Source organism: Hemiscyllium ocellatum, chromosome 25, assembly GCF_020745735.1.
Source record: "Hemiscyllium ocellatum isolate sHemOce1 chromosome 25, sHemOce1.pat.X.cur, whole genome shotgun sequence".
NCBI lineage: Eukaryota > Metazoa > Chordata > Chondrichthyes > Orectolobiformes > Hemiscylliidae > Hemiscyllium > Hemiscyllium ocellatum.
In genome coordinates this window covers 32,703,936-32,717,995 of record NC_083425.1, presented here as the reverse complement: position 1 = coordinate 32,717,995, position 14,060 = coordinate 32,703,936, and the positions used below count along the sequence as shown (strand labels likewise).

Below are 14,060 nucleotides of genomic sequence, written 5' to 3'. Positions count from 1 at the left end.
TTGTCCAATTTCTGCTTGCATTTGGTACAATCTCTCCACACAGCAGAATAAGTTGTGCTGTTGCGCTTTATTTTGTGAAAGCAGCAAAATCTAGTTCACTTGCAGTGAAGGATCATATTTTAGAAGTGTACTCCGTTTCAGGCATGACTATTGATTGTGAAACTAACAATTTGCATTTTCTGTTATGAGACTTTGAGTTGAATTTGAATGGTCATTTAGAAAAAAAATCCAAGTGTAACAGGTTCATGCATTGTTCTTTCTGCCCTGAAACTTTTTTGGAGTCTGTTTTCAACCAGAGGAATATGATTCTCCCAAAAGGCGAAAGGAAGCTTGTGTGAAATGGCCTTAGAATGCATCCCAGTTTCTTATGGGTGTGAATTCCTAACTTAAAACTCTGCCAGATTGGTGACAGTTAATGCTATGTTGGCTGCAATTTTAATTCTTTACAAGTGGGTGGACTTTGAAACAGTTAAAATTGTACCCATTCTGAATGAGCAGTGACGAGAAATTCTACTTGTTCTTAATTGTCCTGGAACCTGGTGCAGCTATGGGTTGGAGTTTGTAAGCTATGGTAATATTGGCAGGGCTGCCAGTTATATCATGGAATAATGGTTATATGGTCAATGCTGAAAAATTGTAATAATAGGAAATAAATCTATTAGTTAATTGGTGTATATTTTTTTCTCTCTCTCTCTTTTAGCTTTGAAGAGATCATTTGAAGTCGAGGAAGTTGATCAGACACCAAATTCCTCTGTTTCGAGTAGGCGAGGTCCAACTCCTCCACTGAGATCGACGCCAACATCTGGACATCGATATCAAGATTTGGGGTCAAGGTTTGCTGATCCAACTTCAAAACAAGCAGAAGCGCCTAATGCTAAATCCCCAAAATCATCCATCAAAAGAATTGAAATTACAGGACCGAGGCACCCAGAACCTGTTTCTCGAAGAGCAGAAATTTCTATTGACCTGTCTTCAAAACAAGTCGATGGTGCAAGCCATGGTGTACCAAAGATTGGTCTTAAAAGAGCCGAACTGCTAGGCCATAAGCCTCCAGAAATGGTGCCGAGGAGAACAGAAGTTTCTGGAACAAAACTACAGGAGATCACCTCAAGGAGATTGGAAACCACAGGAAGCAAGCTTGCTGAATCCATTCCAAGAAGAACAGAAAGTTCTGGACCATCTCTGAGTGAGATATCTCCAAAAAAGGTGGAGATTCAAATACCAAAGCATCAAGAAACACCAGTGAAACCAGTGGAAAATTCAATCTCACCCCACATTAACTACCAGCAGAAACAGGAAGTGCAGCTAGAGAGAGCAGTTACTGAAACCAAAGTGAAGATTCAGAACAGTGAGTAGAAGTTTTTATCGTATTCTACTGCTCATGAATTTCCAATGTTTCCTTCAAAAACATGTTTTGATTTCAAGGATAGAGTTTGGTACTAGTTAATATCTATATCGTTCGAGTAAACATAAATAACTTAGATTTTAAGCCATGCTTAACATTGCTTCTGTATGATCAGATAAACGTGTCTGTGGTATTAGTGATTTAGTTGCCGGCATTTGAATATTTTCATTTTAGCAGCAATATTTGTTCAAGGATCTGATTTTCAAGCTTTTAAGGAAAAAAGATTATATCATTAACTTTTTTGGAAGACCGTTATAGTTCGTGATTAATATTTAGAGCTGCTAGAATAGTGTGAAAAACCATTATCCTATTATGGCAGATTAATGTGGATGAAATGTCAACTCTAATTCTAATTCTTTCTGTGATGTAGACCTTTTCTACAAAAATGCTCTTGGAGAATTCAATTGAGCAACCAATGATGGGATTTATGTTTTTCAGACTATGTATAGATCTGTCTTTTGAAGCAGTTTATTTAAGTGTTGCAAATTGCAGTGTAGAAAATGGTTAAACATCAAATTCCTCCATAGTCTTGGTCCTTCCTTAATCTCCTTGAGCTCCACAGATCTGATATCTGTTCTCGTCTAATCCTGACCTCTTGGACATCCCACTTTCCAATCACTCTGCTGCTGTTAGCTGGGCTTTTGAATGTGTCTTGGCCCAGCTCTAAAGCTCTAGCATTTCCTCCCAAAAGTCCTCTGATTTTGTAACTTTTGTTTTCCCATTTAGATCTGCTAAACTTTGAATTCTTTCACTAAGCTTTTGACAGTGAGCCCAAGTGTCATCTTATGTGGTTTGGGGTGTAATTCTCTTTTATAACGCTCCTGTGAGGTATCTTGGAATGTGTTACATAAGGATGCTATATAATTTCAAGCATTTGTTGTGTTTCATTGTTACATTGCAAAGTCCGTATGCTGCATGCATTATATTGTCAGGCATTGTGGTGGCTTTAATGAGAGTTGTTGCATCAAATTCATCCATCTTCTCTAATCCAATTTTGAGTGTAATTTTAATGTGTGAAATATTTCTTGATTGAACAAATTATTCATTCTTGGCATTTATAGTTGTACACAACCAACTGAATATTGTGTGATGCAGTTGATAAATACCAATTTAAGGCAAAGCAAGTGGTTACAAGCACTCTGTCTCACTTTGCAAAACCACAACACCCACAATAACAGTCTTCCTATGAAATAATCAAGTAACTATATCTCTCCTTCAACCGTCATTTTAAAATTAATTCAGCATAAACAAAATGAAAGAAGGAAAATATTCAAAAATGTACCAACTTATCAGCTCTTAGAGTCTGGAGACAGATACTTGTATGTAGTGTAGAGAGGGGCTGTTATTGAAGGGGGCGAAAGTGCCAAAATGTATGGTTTTGCTAAATAAAAAGTTAACTTACATGTGGAGTGTTCAACTTGCAAGTGTTTAAGAGTTGTTCACAGTTTAGTATTGCAGAGGAGTGTAAAACGGCTTACACGTGGAACTTGCCTCGCGGCCTTTGCTCATTGTGAACAATGCTAGACGAGACAAATGTTAAATGCTTCTAAGGTTGAGCAAAGATTGTCCAGCATTCATGCTAGGCACCCCTCTCACACTGATAAGCATGCACACTGAGTGACAGGGTCATTAATTAGTTTACATCAATCTATACTTATGGTTAGGAAGTGATATATAAATAAAACCGGTTCTGGCTTGATACAAGTCTATATAAAGGGAGCCTGCGAGGGATATAAATATGTTAATTGAGTCGTCAAAAATGTATCAACTGCAGTGTACTATGTAAATGAGAGCTTATTGATTTTTGGCAGACCCAATAAAAAAGGGATGTATGGCATGATGAGATCTATACCCTTGGTGATCAGCATCTTAATGAACATAACCATTTACAGACGTTGTTAATGGAGGGCATCTTACTTGGAGTCATACATATCATGGCTTCAGTTTTGTGATCTGACATTGCATTGAAATAATTCCTTTTGCAAATGCTCAATACTGTACTCAGTAATGATCTTTTTTCCCTCGACAAAATGGAGAGAATGTAGAACCCTGTGGTACAGAGCGCTTTGGGTGTCCTGGTATGTGAATCACAACAAGTTAGTATGTAGGGACAGCAAATGATAACAAAGGTAAACCAAATGAACTTTACTACAAAGAGAATGAATATAAAAGTATAAATGTTTTGCTAGAATTGTATTGGCTTGATATCTACAGTACTGTGTACAATTTTGTTTTTTTTTTGCATTAGAAATAGTTTGGAGAATGTTCATGTGACTCCTTTCTGGGCTCTGGAATATCCTGTTAGGAAAGCTGGGGCAGATTGGACCTGTATCCATTGGTATTTAGAAAGGAGAGAGGTGATCTTATTGAAACACGTACAATAATGAGAGGATAGATTCTGAAAAGAAGTTTCCTCTTGTGGTACAGACTAGGGAACACTGTTAAAAAAGGAAACTTCTACTTAGGATAGAGATAAGCAATTTTTTTTAAAAATAGTTTTGTGATCTAATCTCTGATCCACAGAGAGCAATGAAGGCTGAATGGGTTATGGAGTCATAGAGATATACAGCGCAGACATATACCCTTCGGTCCAACTCATCCATGCCAACCAGATGCCCGAAATAAATCTAGCCCCGTTTACCAGCATTCGGCCCATATCGCTCTAAGCACTTCCTATTTGTATACCCATCAAGTTGCCTCTTAAATGTTATAATTGTATTATCTTTCACCACCTAAGTTTGCGATTCATTCCGTGTACACACCATCCTCCAGGAAAATGTTGTCTTTTCGGTAACTTTTAAATTTTTCCCCTGTCTCTCTCTAAATTTATGCCCTCAAGTTTTGGACTCACTCACCCTGGGGAAAAAGAACTTGATGATTCACTCTATCTATGCTTCTCATGATATTAGCAACTTCTATAAGGTCACCCCTCAGCCTCTGCTCCAGGGAAAATAACCCCTGTTCACTATCTCTGTTTAGCTCAAACTCTTCGACCCTGGCAACATCATTGTAAATCTTTTCTGAACCCTTTCAAATTTCATAACATCTTTCCGATAGCAGAGAGAACAGAATGAATGCAGAATTGCAAAAGTGGCCGAACCAATGTTCTGTACAGCCAACACCTATACTCCAAGGCCCTGACCAATAAAGGCATGCATACCAAACATCATCACTACCCTGTCAACCTGCAAATCCACTTTCAAGGAACTATGAATCTGCACTCCAGTGTCTTTTTTTTTTGTTCAGCAACACTCCTCAGGATCTTATCATTTCATATATAAGTCCTGCCCTGATTTGTTTTTCTAAAATGCAGCACTTCACATTTATCTAAAGTGAACTCCATTTGTCAATCCTTGGCCCATGGGCCCGTCTGATCAAGATCCCACTGTACTCTGAGGTAATCATCTTCACTGTCCACTGCACCACTGATTTCATTATCATTTGCAAACTTACTAACTATACCTCCTATGTTCATATCCCAAATCATTTTATGTAAATGACAAAAAGCAGTGGACCCAGCACTGATCCTAGTGGCACTCCACTAGTCACAGGCCTCCAGTCTGTAAAGCAGCCCTCTACCACCATTCTCTGTCTTCTACCTTCAAGCCAGTTCTGTATCCAAATGGCGAGTCCTCCCTGTATTCCGTGTGATTAACGTTGTTAAATCGGTCTACCATTTAGAACTTTGCTGAACACCTTTTCTAAAGTACATACAGACCATGAGTACCACTCTGTCCTCATCAGTCGTCTTCATTATTTGAGTTCAAAAAACTCAATTGGGTTAGTGAGACCTGATTTCCCACACAAACCCATGCTGACTATTCCTAACCTGTGTTTGCCTTTCTAAATACATGTCAATCCTGTCCTTCAGAATCCCCTCCAACAACTTGCCCATCACTGATGTCAGGCTCACCGATCTATAGTTCCCTGACTTTTCCTTACCACTTTAAATAAAGGCACTGTAGCCAATCTCCAGTCTTCTGGCAGTTTACCAATGCTATTGATAAGACAAATATCTCAGCAAGGGGCCCAACAATCACTTTTTAGCTTCCTATGAAGTTCCAGGGTACATCTGATCCAGTCTTAGGAATTTGTCTACCTCTGTTTTTAAGACTTCCCGCATCACCACCTTTGTAATTTGGACACTTCATGATATCACTATTTATTTGCCCAAATTTTATAGCTTCTATATCCTCTTTCACAGTAAATACTCATGCAAAAGAGTATTTCATATTACCCCCATTCTTCTGCAGTTCCACACGTAGATTACCTTGCTTATCATTAAGGGGCCCTATTCTCTTTCTAGTTACCCCATTTGGCCTTAAGCAACTTTTGAAAGTTCTTCTGGTCAGACAGCATCTGAGGAGCTGGAGAATTGATGTTTCGAGCATAAGCCCTTCCTCAAGAATGTGGGGTGGGGGGTCCAAGGGGGCTGAGATAAATGGGGGTGTGGGGCTGGGGGTAGAAGCATCTGGGATAACATGGGGGAAGGGGAGATGAGGAAACGGGTGAAATCAACATTGATTCTGTGTGGTTGGAGGATCCAGGTGGCTGGGCCATTCCTTCCATGATTCCTTTGTTAGCTCCATGTTTCCCCACCCTCCACCCCCAGCACCTTCCCTTGCCACCACAAGAGTTGTAAAACCTGTGCCCACATCTCCCTCTCCCCCTTCACCTTCATCCAAAGCCCCAAAGAATCTTTCCACACCAGTAGAGATATTCCTGCACATCCAGATACCTCATCCACTGTGACCGTTGCTCTCGATGTGGTCTCCTGTACATTGGGGAGACGTGACGCCAGCTTGCAGAACGTTTCAAAGAACATCCCGGCACATTCACTAAACAACCCCATTGCCCTGTGGCTAACCACTTTAATTCCCCATCCCACTCTGCCAAGGACATGCAACTCCTGGGTGGCCTCCAACACCAAATCCTAGCTACCTGATGACTGGAGGAAGAACTCATCATCTTCTGCCTTGGAACCCTCCAACCACACAATCCATATCAATTTAACCAGTTTCCTCCTATCCCTTTCCCCCACCTTATCCCAGATCCAACAACTCCAACCTGGTACCGCCCTCTCTAACAGTCCATCTTCCTTCCCACCTATCCACTTCACCCTCCCCTCAGACATATCACTTCCACCTGCACCTTCATCTACATATCTCATTCCTAGCTACCTTCCTGCCCCTTCAGCCTCACCCCCTCCCACTTATCTCTGTCCCCTTGCACCCCGCCACTCCCCACCCCATTCTTGGTGAAGAGCTTATGCTCGAAATGTCACCTCTCCTGCTCCTCAGATGCTGCCTGATCTGCTGTGATTTTCTAGTGCTATACTTTCTGACTCTGATCTGCAGTCCTCACTTTCTCCTTTCAAAAGTTCTTGCCTCATACCATCAAAATTGTCCTTCCTCTAACTTAAACTTAATCTAAAAGTTGAAGTTCTATCCTTTTTCCATCACTATTTTAAAACCAATGGAATTATGGTCACTGGCCCCACTTGCCCTGCTTTATTTCCCAAAGGAAGGTCAAGTTGTACTGAAATGCTGGAATATTTTTAAAACCGAGGTAGATTGATTCGTGTGTTGGTTAGCATCTATGGATAGCGAGGGATAGGCAGGAAAGTGGAGTTGAGACTACAATATGATCATGATCCTATTCAATGAGGGAACAGGCTCACAGCACCCAATGGCCTCCCCCTTCTAGGCTGTATGTTATGTTGGAATCAAATGGTTCAATCACTTAACTACCCTCAGTTGCAACACAACATTGGAGTTTATTGAATGCCTCCTTGTGATACTTTTGTGTTTTGTTCTCTTTTTCTTTCTGCACCTGAGCCAAAGTATATTTTGCTGAATACTACATTTTTTTTGTAAAATGTTTGAAAAAAAGGTTTTTTTTTGACTGCAAACCTTTTATCGATGGAATGAATGCTCTGTCGCTGTTCAGCCTGAGCTACACTTTGTTGCAAAACAGCCAAACTATCTTGTTCAATCACAGCAGACCTCAATCCACTCGAACATTTCCTCCTTGCAATTCACTGCATTTTGATTATAAGTTGGTCCTGTATTTAATTGGTTTTAATATGTTGCGCGTTTTCAATTAAATGATCTCTTCAAAGAGTTACAAAGTGTTGATTTCTTGTTCTGTGAATACAACTGGAAAGATTTAATATACTTATGCTTTATGTTTTAGGAACCCACATAGCACGCACCTTGAGCTTTGGCTGCAGTAAGTAACGTATCATCCAAATCTCTGCCCAACAAATGTAAAAATAACGAACTTCATCTTTCCCTTGGCTGCTAAACTGCATTCCTCTACTCTCTGTAGATTTAAAGGCTGGTTGCAATCAAATTTTAATAAACATTTTTCTTTTGCTCAAATGCATTTAATGCTGACGAAGGTGATAATGGATAGTATTGAAAGACAAAATATTTCTTTTGGTTTACTTGTATAGCAGGATCTCTGAAAATATATTAAAATTAAATTTATTTAATGGAGAAAAGAGTCTGGGAAGAAGGATCTAAGATTAAGAAGTTGGTCAACTAGGACTTCTCAACCTTAGTCGGTTCATGAGGGAGCCTCTTACAGAGGTAACTAACTAACTAACTAGATTGAAGGTAGACCCAGTATTCTGGGCAGCAGAACAGGAAAGTATGAACTTGGAGTCTTTGGTAAATTTTAGCTTCTGGCCTATCTGCATTACCAAAGAGACTTTACCAAAGGGAATGTGCTAGGGCACTCAAGCAATGACTGAATACTAAAATAAGATGGCAGTGTTCAGTAAGGCAGGAAGGAGGACACTTTCAATGTGGGTCAAGATTATTAACTACACAGTCTTGCAGCTCCTTCCACACTCCAGTTCTGCATGTTCTTGCTTTGATTAATCAATTTGAAAATCACCAATTACTTGCAATATAAAGAATCCCATCATCTTTTTAGATAAAAGCTTGTGGAAATATTTATAAGTTTTTAAGCAAAGCTAATGAACAATACCACAAATTGTTTATTGTATATCTTAAACCTAGGTGATCAGGAACAAAAGTGTATATTTATTCCATCCAATGCAATCAGACTTCCATATTTACCTTTCTTTGAATAAAAAGAAAGTTGATTGCACAGTGGCCCAAATAAAAGTTGAACATATTAATTTCTTCTTAATTCCTCACACCAGAAACATCTCCCTTTTGATTATCTCCAATAACTTATTGGAGGTGGGACTTTAAGGAAAGTAGGCAGGATTCTGGGGGAGCTAAATGGCCAACTCATGCTCCTACTTCATATGCTTATGTTTAAACACTTTTGTATGAAATAGTATGAAGACTGGTGTTTGCATTAACCCACCTTGTTTTGGTAAATCTTTTTAACATTTCCTTTTTGTTTTTAGCAAGGTCAGCATTCAAACTTTTACCCAGTGATACCCTTCATTGAATGTACTTTGTCACAAAGATTATGGTAATTCACACAATATTCTATGGGCAAACATTTTGCTTTTTTTTGTATAAGATTTCCTGTGGAATATTAGACAAATGCACCACTAAAGCTTCCATTAGTGACCATGTTTAAGCAGTTAAGGAGCTTTGAACTGCTTTATCTTAATTTCTTGGCTTCCTAAGACCATGGGAAATATTCGCTATTCTTTCTTACCGAGGACATGATGAACTCTGTCATACTCAAATAGGCATCTTGAAGATTAGCATGTGAAGCATTACAACAAGGTATACAGTAATATATGGGTTGTGTAAATCTTAAAAGCCAGTGCCTTGTCATATTCAGTTTCCAGTTTCATTTGAACCTTTTTCATGGTGAGCCTCCTCATTGATAAGGACATTTCACTTGACGTAAATGATTTACCCTAGCTATTTTAAAGGGAATCACTACTATTCTTAGTGATTTCAGCATGATGTTGTTGTAAAATGGTTAAAACTCTCAAATTCCCTCACCTTACTTTGCTCTATTATTGTTTTAAAGAATATAGGTAACATGTTAACCAATCCATCCACACACTCTGAGCATGCATTCACTGACCAAAACAGTGTAATTAAATGAGTCTACAGTTTTAACATTGCTGGGCTGAAACTTCTTGTAACTAGTGCAGTTCTCTCCACCTGACCAGTATCACTGTATCCACCTCTTCAACCTTCCATGTTGTGCATAACTTTTACAACCTTGTTATTTCCTTTTAAATCAGTTCATTGTACTCTGTTATTTCAAGTGGCACCTAAAACAAATGAACATAGCCCAAACTTTCTGGGGACTTATTTTACTATTATAGTTGTCCAATTCCTGCTGGCTGTTATAATTGCCAGATGTGTATGAATATGTAAACATATGAAATAGAAACATATTTGGCCTCTTGAACCTGCTCCATCATTCAATATGATTGTGGCTGATCTGTTTTGAATTCCATGTTAACATCTATCCTTTAGAGTGATTTCGTCATTTAGTTAGGCACAGAAGTTAATCTGGGTAAAAACAGAAGTTAATCTACCTTTTCATTTAAAAAATATTCAGTGGCTCAAAGTTGTATAAACCTGTAGGAGACTTATTTTTCTCTCATTCTGTCTTAAAAAGCATGACCCCAAATTTTAGAACAGCGCTCATAGTTCTGGACTGGCTCACAAGATAAAACGGCCTTTTCAAGTCCATCTATCCTTAACGTTTTAGTTTCCTGATCCTCTTTTTCTCATATTGGCACTTTTGGTCTGTAATGAAATGGTCACACATTGTCATTATCATTGAATTCTCTGTTTGTTGCATTACTGCTGAATGCCCCAATTAAGCCATAAAACCTCTGGGAATAAAAATATTCCAGGAAAATATTTAAGGTTCCTAATATCTGTTCTAAAAGTTTTGTTTTTCTTTTTCCCCCTGAAAATCTAATTCCAATTAATACTAAAAGTCTGTCCACTTAAAGGGAATTTCTGAATTAGAAATCTTCACAAAGAATTTCTACAAACTTGCAGAAGTCTCTTAAATTCCATTCAATATTCTTCAATTGATTACTCATTCTGATCTCTAAATTCGCAAAGGTTGGCCATACCTCAGTGCATTTAATAAGTAACCTTTCTTATAAAACTTGTCCATAAACTTTAATAGAATTTTCAAACCTTGCTCAGCAACCAATTGTTGAAACTCCATCGCTAAGAATACTTTATATCTGATTCCACTTCTATTAGGAAGCAACATAGCCAAGTCCATGTCGTTATTTTATCTTGGTGAAGGCATATCCCATGTTCACAACCACTTCATTTTTCCATTTACTTATTGAAAATTCATGTACCAAGAATTTACATTTGGTTTCAAAATCTTCTCTCTGAAGTAACTGTAATTGCAATTTTCTGCCTGAATCCTAATCTTTGCCTTTTCAGGCAACCACCTTCTACTAACATCGGTTCAGATTCAAGCCAGTCGGTGAAACAGAAACCAATACACCTTTTTTTGTTTATTGTCTACTCAGTCTTACAGCCCCTTCGACACATCAAACCCATCTATCCTCCTTTAATTATTTAATTGGGTAGATTATAATGAACCTCAAATTACCTGCTTAACTACCTGTTACATTAATACAAATGCATCTACTTTGTAATGTGTGGGTGATCTATTCAACTATGCAGTCTTTGTTTCCATGTGCAGCAACTTGGAGACCAATTCATGTGTTTGCATGGGAGCTTTCAGGTTGTCGCATGATCTAACATCCTGGAGGGAGCATTGATTGTGTGTCCTAATTGCCAATTGCTGACATCTACAGTCTAAATTTTGGAGGTTAGAGTAAAATCCCTGTTAAGTGCTGAAAAGTGAGAATTGTCACTGAAGCTTTTTATCTTGCACTTATCAGGCCAAATGCATGAATGTCAAACGTACACGATTTATACAACAGGGGAGAAGAGTGCCGGAGGTTATAAAGTAAATTTTGGCATTCTGACATTCATGCTGAGGAGTGCAAAATCAAAAGCTCTGGCAGTAGTCTTGTTTTTCAGCAAAGTTCAAGTTTTCAAGTTCTGAAATACCAACCGCTCTCAGGTTGTTATTATGGATCTCAAAAAATGGTCAAAATCATCATTCTGTCACGGAGTTGAGTTTTCTCCTAGTGTTTGATTTTCACAGAAGCCTGCAACCAGCAGTATTGGGCAATGATGTCAAAACAGATTCCTCTAAGTATTGAAATCCTCAAGATGTAACAGGCATAGTTAAACTTTATTATCCATTCTTTTGTTTTTGTTTCAGTTTATCAACGGTGGAAATACTTCAGGACCACTGTATTGTAGGCCTTTTAAGCATACCTTTTTTAAACTGATATCTAAATAATAAAATAATTTTTTAACTGAACAAGTTCCTTCTTTCTATGACATAGCCAAAAAGAGAAGGATCACAAGATAAAAATTTGGAAGCCCATCTGGTTCCCTTGAGAGGCATTTGTATCATTCCCTTAAGCCACCACATTTTTTTTTGTTGCAACTTGAAAGCTTGATGATTCTAGCTAGATAGCAAACCATTGTTAGTAAAGCCACGATTGCCAACTGGATTGTCTCACAACATTATCAGAGAAAACCATTTCGAAACCAAATATGACATTTTTAAAGTGGGTTTGGAAAAAGTTTGTGTCCAATTTGAAAGCATTAACTGCTGAATACCATAAAGGGAGAGAACAAAAAGCCAAGAGGGGGTAGATTGAGGAGCCAAAAAATGATCTCATACTTGCAGGGACAGAGATTTTAGATTTTTGGCAGCTTAAACATTAATCTTCTAGGGAAAAAAAAAATTTCTAAAATCCTCTGCTTTTCATTTCAAAAGCTGATTGAACCATAGGAACTAACTCTCTGGCTAGTTGTCAGTAGTAAATTATCACATGCTTGTGATATTTGAATGGTTAAATATAGTTGTAAAGCTATTCTAGCACTCTTCTACAAACACCGTGTGGGCGGCACGGTGGCACAGTGGTTAGCACTGCTGCCTCACAGCGCCTGTAGACCCGGGTTCAATTCCCGACTCAGGCGACTGACTGTGTGGAGTTTGCACGTTCTCCCCGTGTCTGCGTGGGTTTCCTCCGGGTGCTCCGGTTTCCTCCCACAGTCCAAAGATGTGCGGGTCAGGTGAATTGGCCAAGTTAAATTGCCCGTAGTGTTAGGTAAGGGGTAAATGTGGGGGTATGGGTGGGTTGCGCTTCGGCGGGTCGGTGTGGACTTGTTGGGCCGAAGGGCCTGTTTCCACACTGTAAGTCTAATCTAAGCCTAATCATGGATTGGCAAAGAATAATGCTAAATAGGTCTAACTGTATTTTTCTTTATAGCTGGTGTGTCAGGAAATGTGTTGCTGACTGATGCTGTGATTCCTCTCTTTATTTAATGCTGATTTCCAATTCTGGTAGTAACATTTAGAATCACTCAACTCCAACCTTGCTTTTCCCTTCTGCTGATTTCCTCATTACTTTCTCTTACTAGACATCACTATTTGAATGTCTCTGGACAGCTTCTATCTACATGAATATGTGCTCATTCAAAACTCTGGGCTCATATCAATATGCATGAGTTTTCCTTCACCCACCACATTCTGCTCGCTGAGCTAATCTGGTACTTGACTGTCAGTCGCTCAGTTTTGAAGTGCTCGTGTGTTCTCTTGTCTGCATATTAAATGCCTCTTAATATTTCTGTAACTTCCTACAGCTCACTGAATTCTGCAGTTCTCTAATATTCACATCCTTGATTTTTTAACTGCGCTCCACTACAGTGTCTTTACTTTCAATCGTGTCTTGGCCTTTGGAATTCTATTCCTAAATATATCTGCCTGTCTCCTCTTTATAAGATCCTTGAAGCCAAGGTGTCAGTCATTTCCCCTAGTCATCTCCTCTTCATTTTTTATTACCACCTTTGTTCATATTTTGGATTATTTTGTTACATCAAAAACACCATAAACTGTAAAGTTTTTAGATGCAAAATTTTCTGATATTGCAATTTTGCCAAGTTTCCTACCAATTTTCAATTTGTCAAGTCATGCTCTGAGATGCATTTATCTTTTATTTTGGAATATTCACAATCCAATAAAATAGAGGATCGCATGATGAGTGCAATGGTTTTTGGTAAAATCACCCTGACAATATGCAGATGCTTGTGGTACAGTGGTAGCATCCCTAATTCTCGTTCGGGAGACCTGGTTTCAACTATGTATGCCAGAGATGTGTAATAGCATCTCTGAACAGTTGTTTGAAAACATATAGAACATAGCAAAGTACAGCACAGAACAGGCCCTTTGGCCCATGATATTGTGCTGAGACTTAATCCTAATGTAAAATATAGTAACTTGACAGATGCATCAACTCATTTCTATCAATGTGCAAGTCCAGCAGTCGCTTAAATGTCCCCAATGATTCTGCTTCCACCACCACAGCTGTCAACACATTCCATGCATTCACCACTGTCTGCGTAAAGAATCTACCTCTGACGTCTCCTTTATACCTTCCTCCTAATATCTTTAAACTATGACTTCTTGTATCAGTCAGTCCTGCCCTGGGGAATAGTCTATGGCTGTTGACTATTCCTCTCATTTATTTTGTACACCTTGATCAGGTCTCCTCCTCCACCTTCTCTCCAGAGAGAAAAGTCTGAGCTTATTCAACCTTTCTTTGTAAGGCAACCCCTCCAGTCCAGGCAGCATCCTG

At 38.8% G+C, this 14,060-nt stretch overlaps 1 protein-coding gene across 4 annotated transcripts in view; it reads left to right on the top strand.

Annotated features, from left to right (window-relative positions):
• The window catches only part of LOC132827623 (septin-9-like), a 289,777-nt gene that overhangs the window by 142,912 nt on the left and 132,805 nt on the right, over positions 1 to 14,060 (top strand). For 3 of the 4 annotated variants that reach the window (XM_060844189.1, XM_060844192.1, XM_060844190.1), the window contains 2 exons: positions 701 to 1,348; positions 7,601 to 7,636. In XM_060844189.1, coding sequence (XP_060700172.1) covers positions 701 to 1,348; positions 7,601 to 7,636 — 684 coding nt within the window. The remainder of the gene's footprint in view (positions 1 to 700; positions 1,349 to 7,600; positions 7,637 to 14,060) is intronic. The other variant, XM_060844191.1, reaches the window with a different exon arrangement.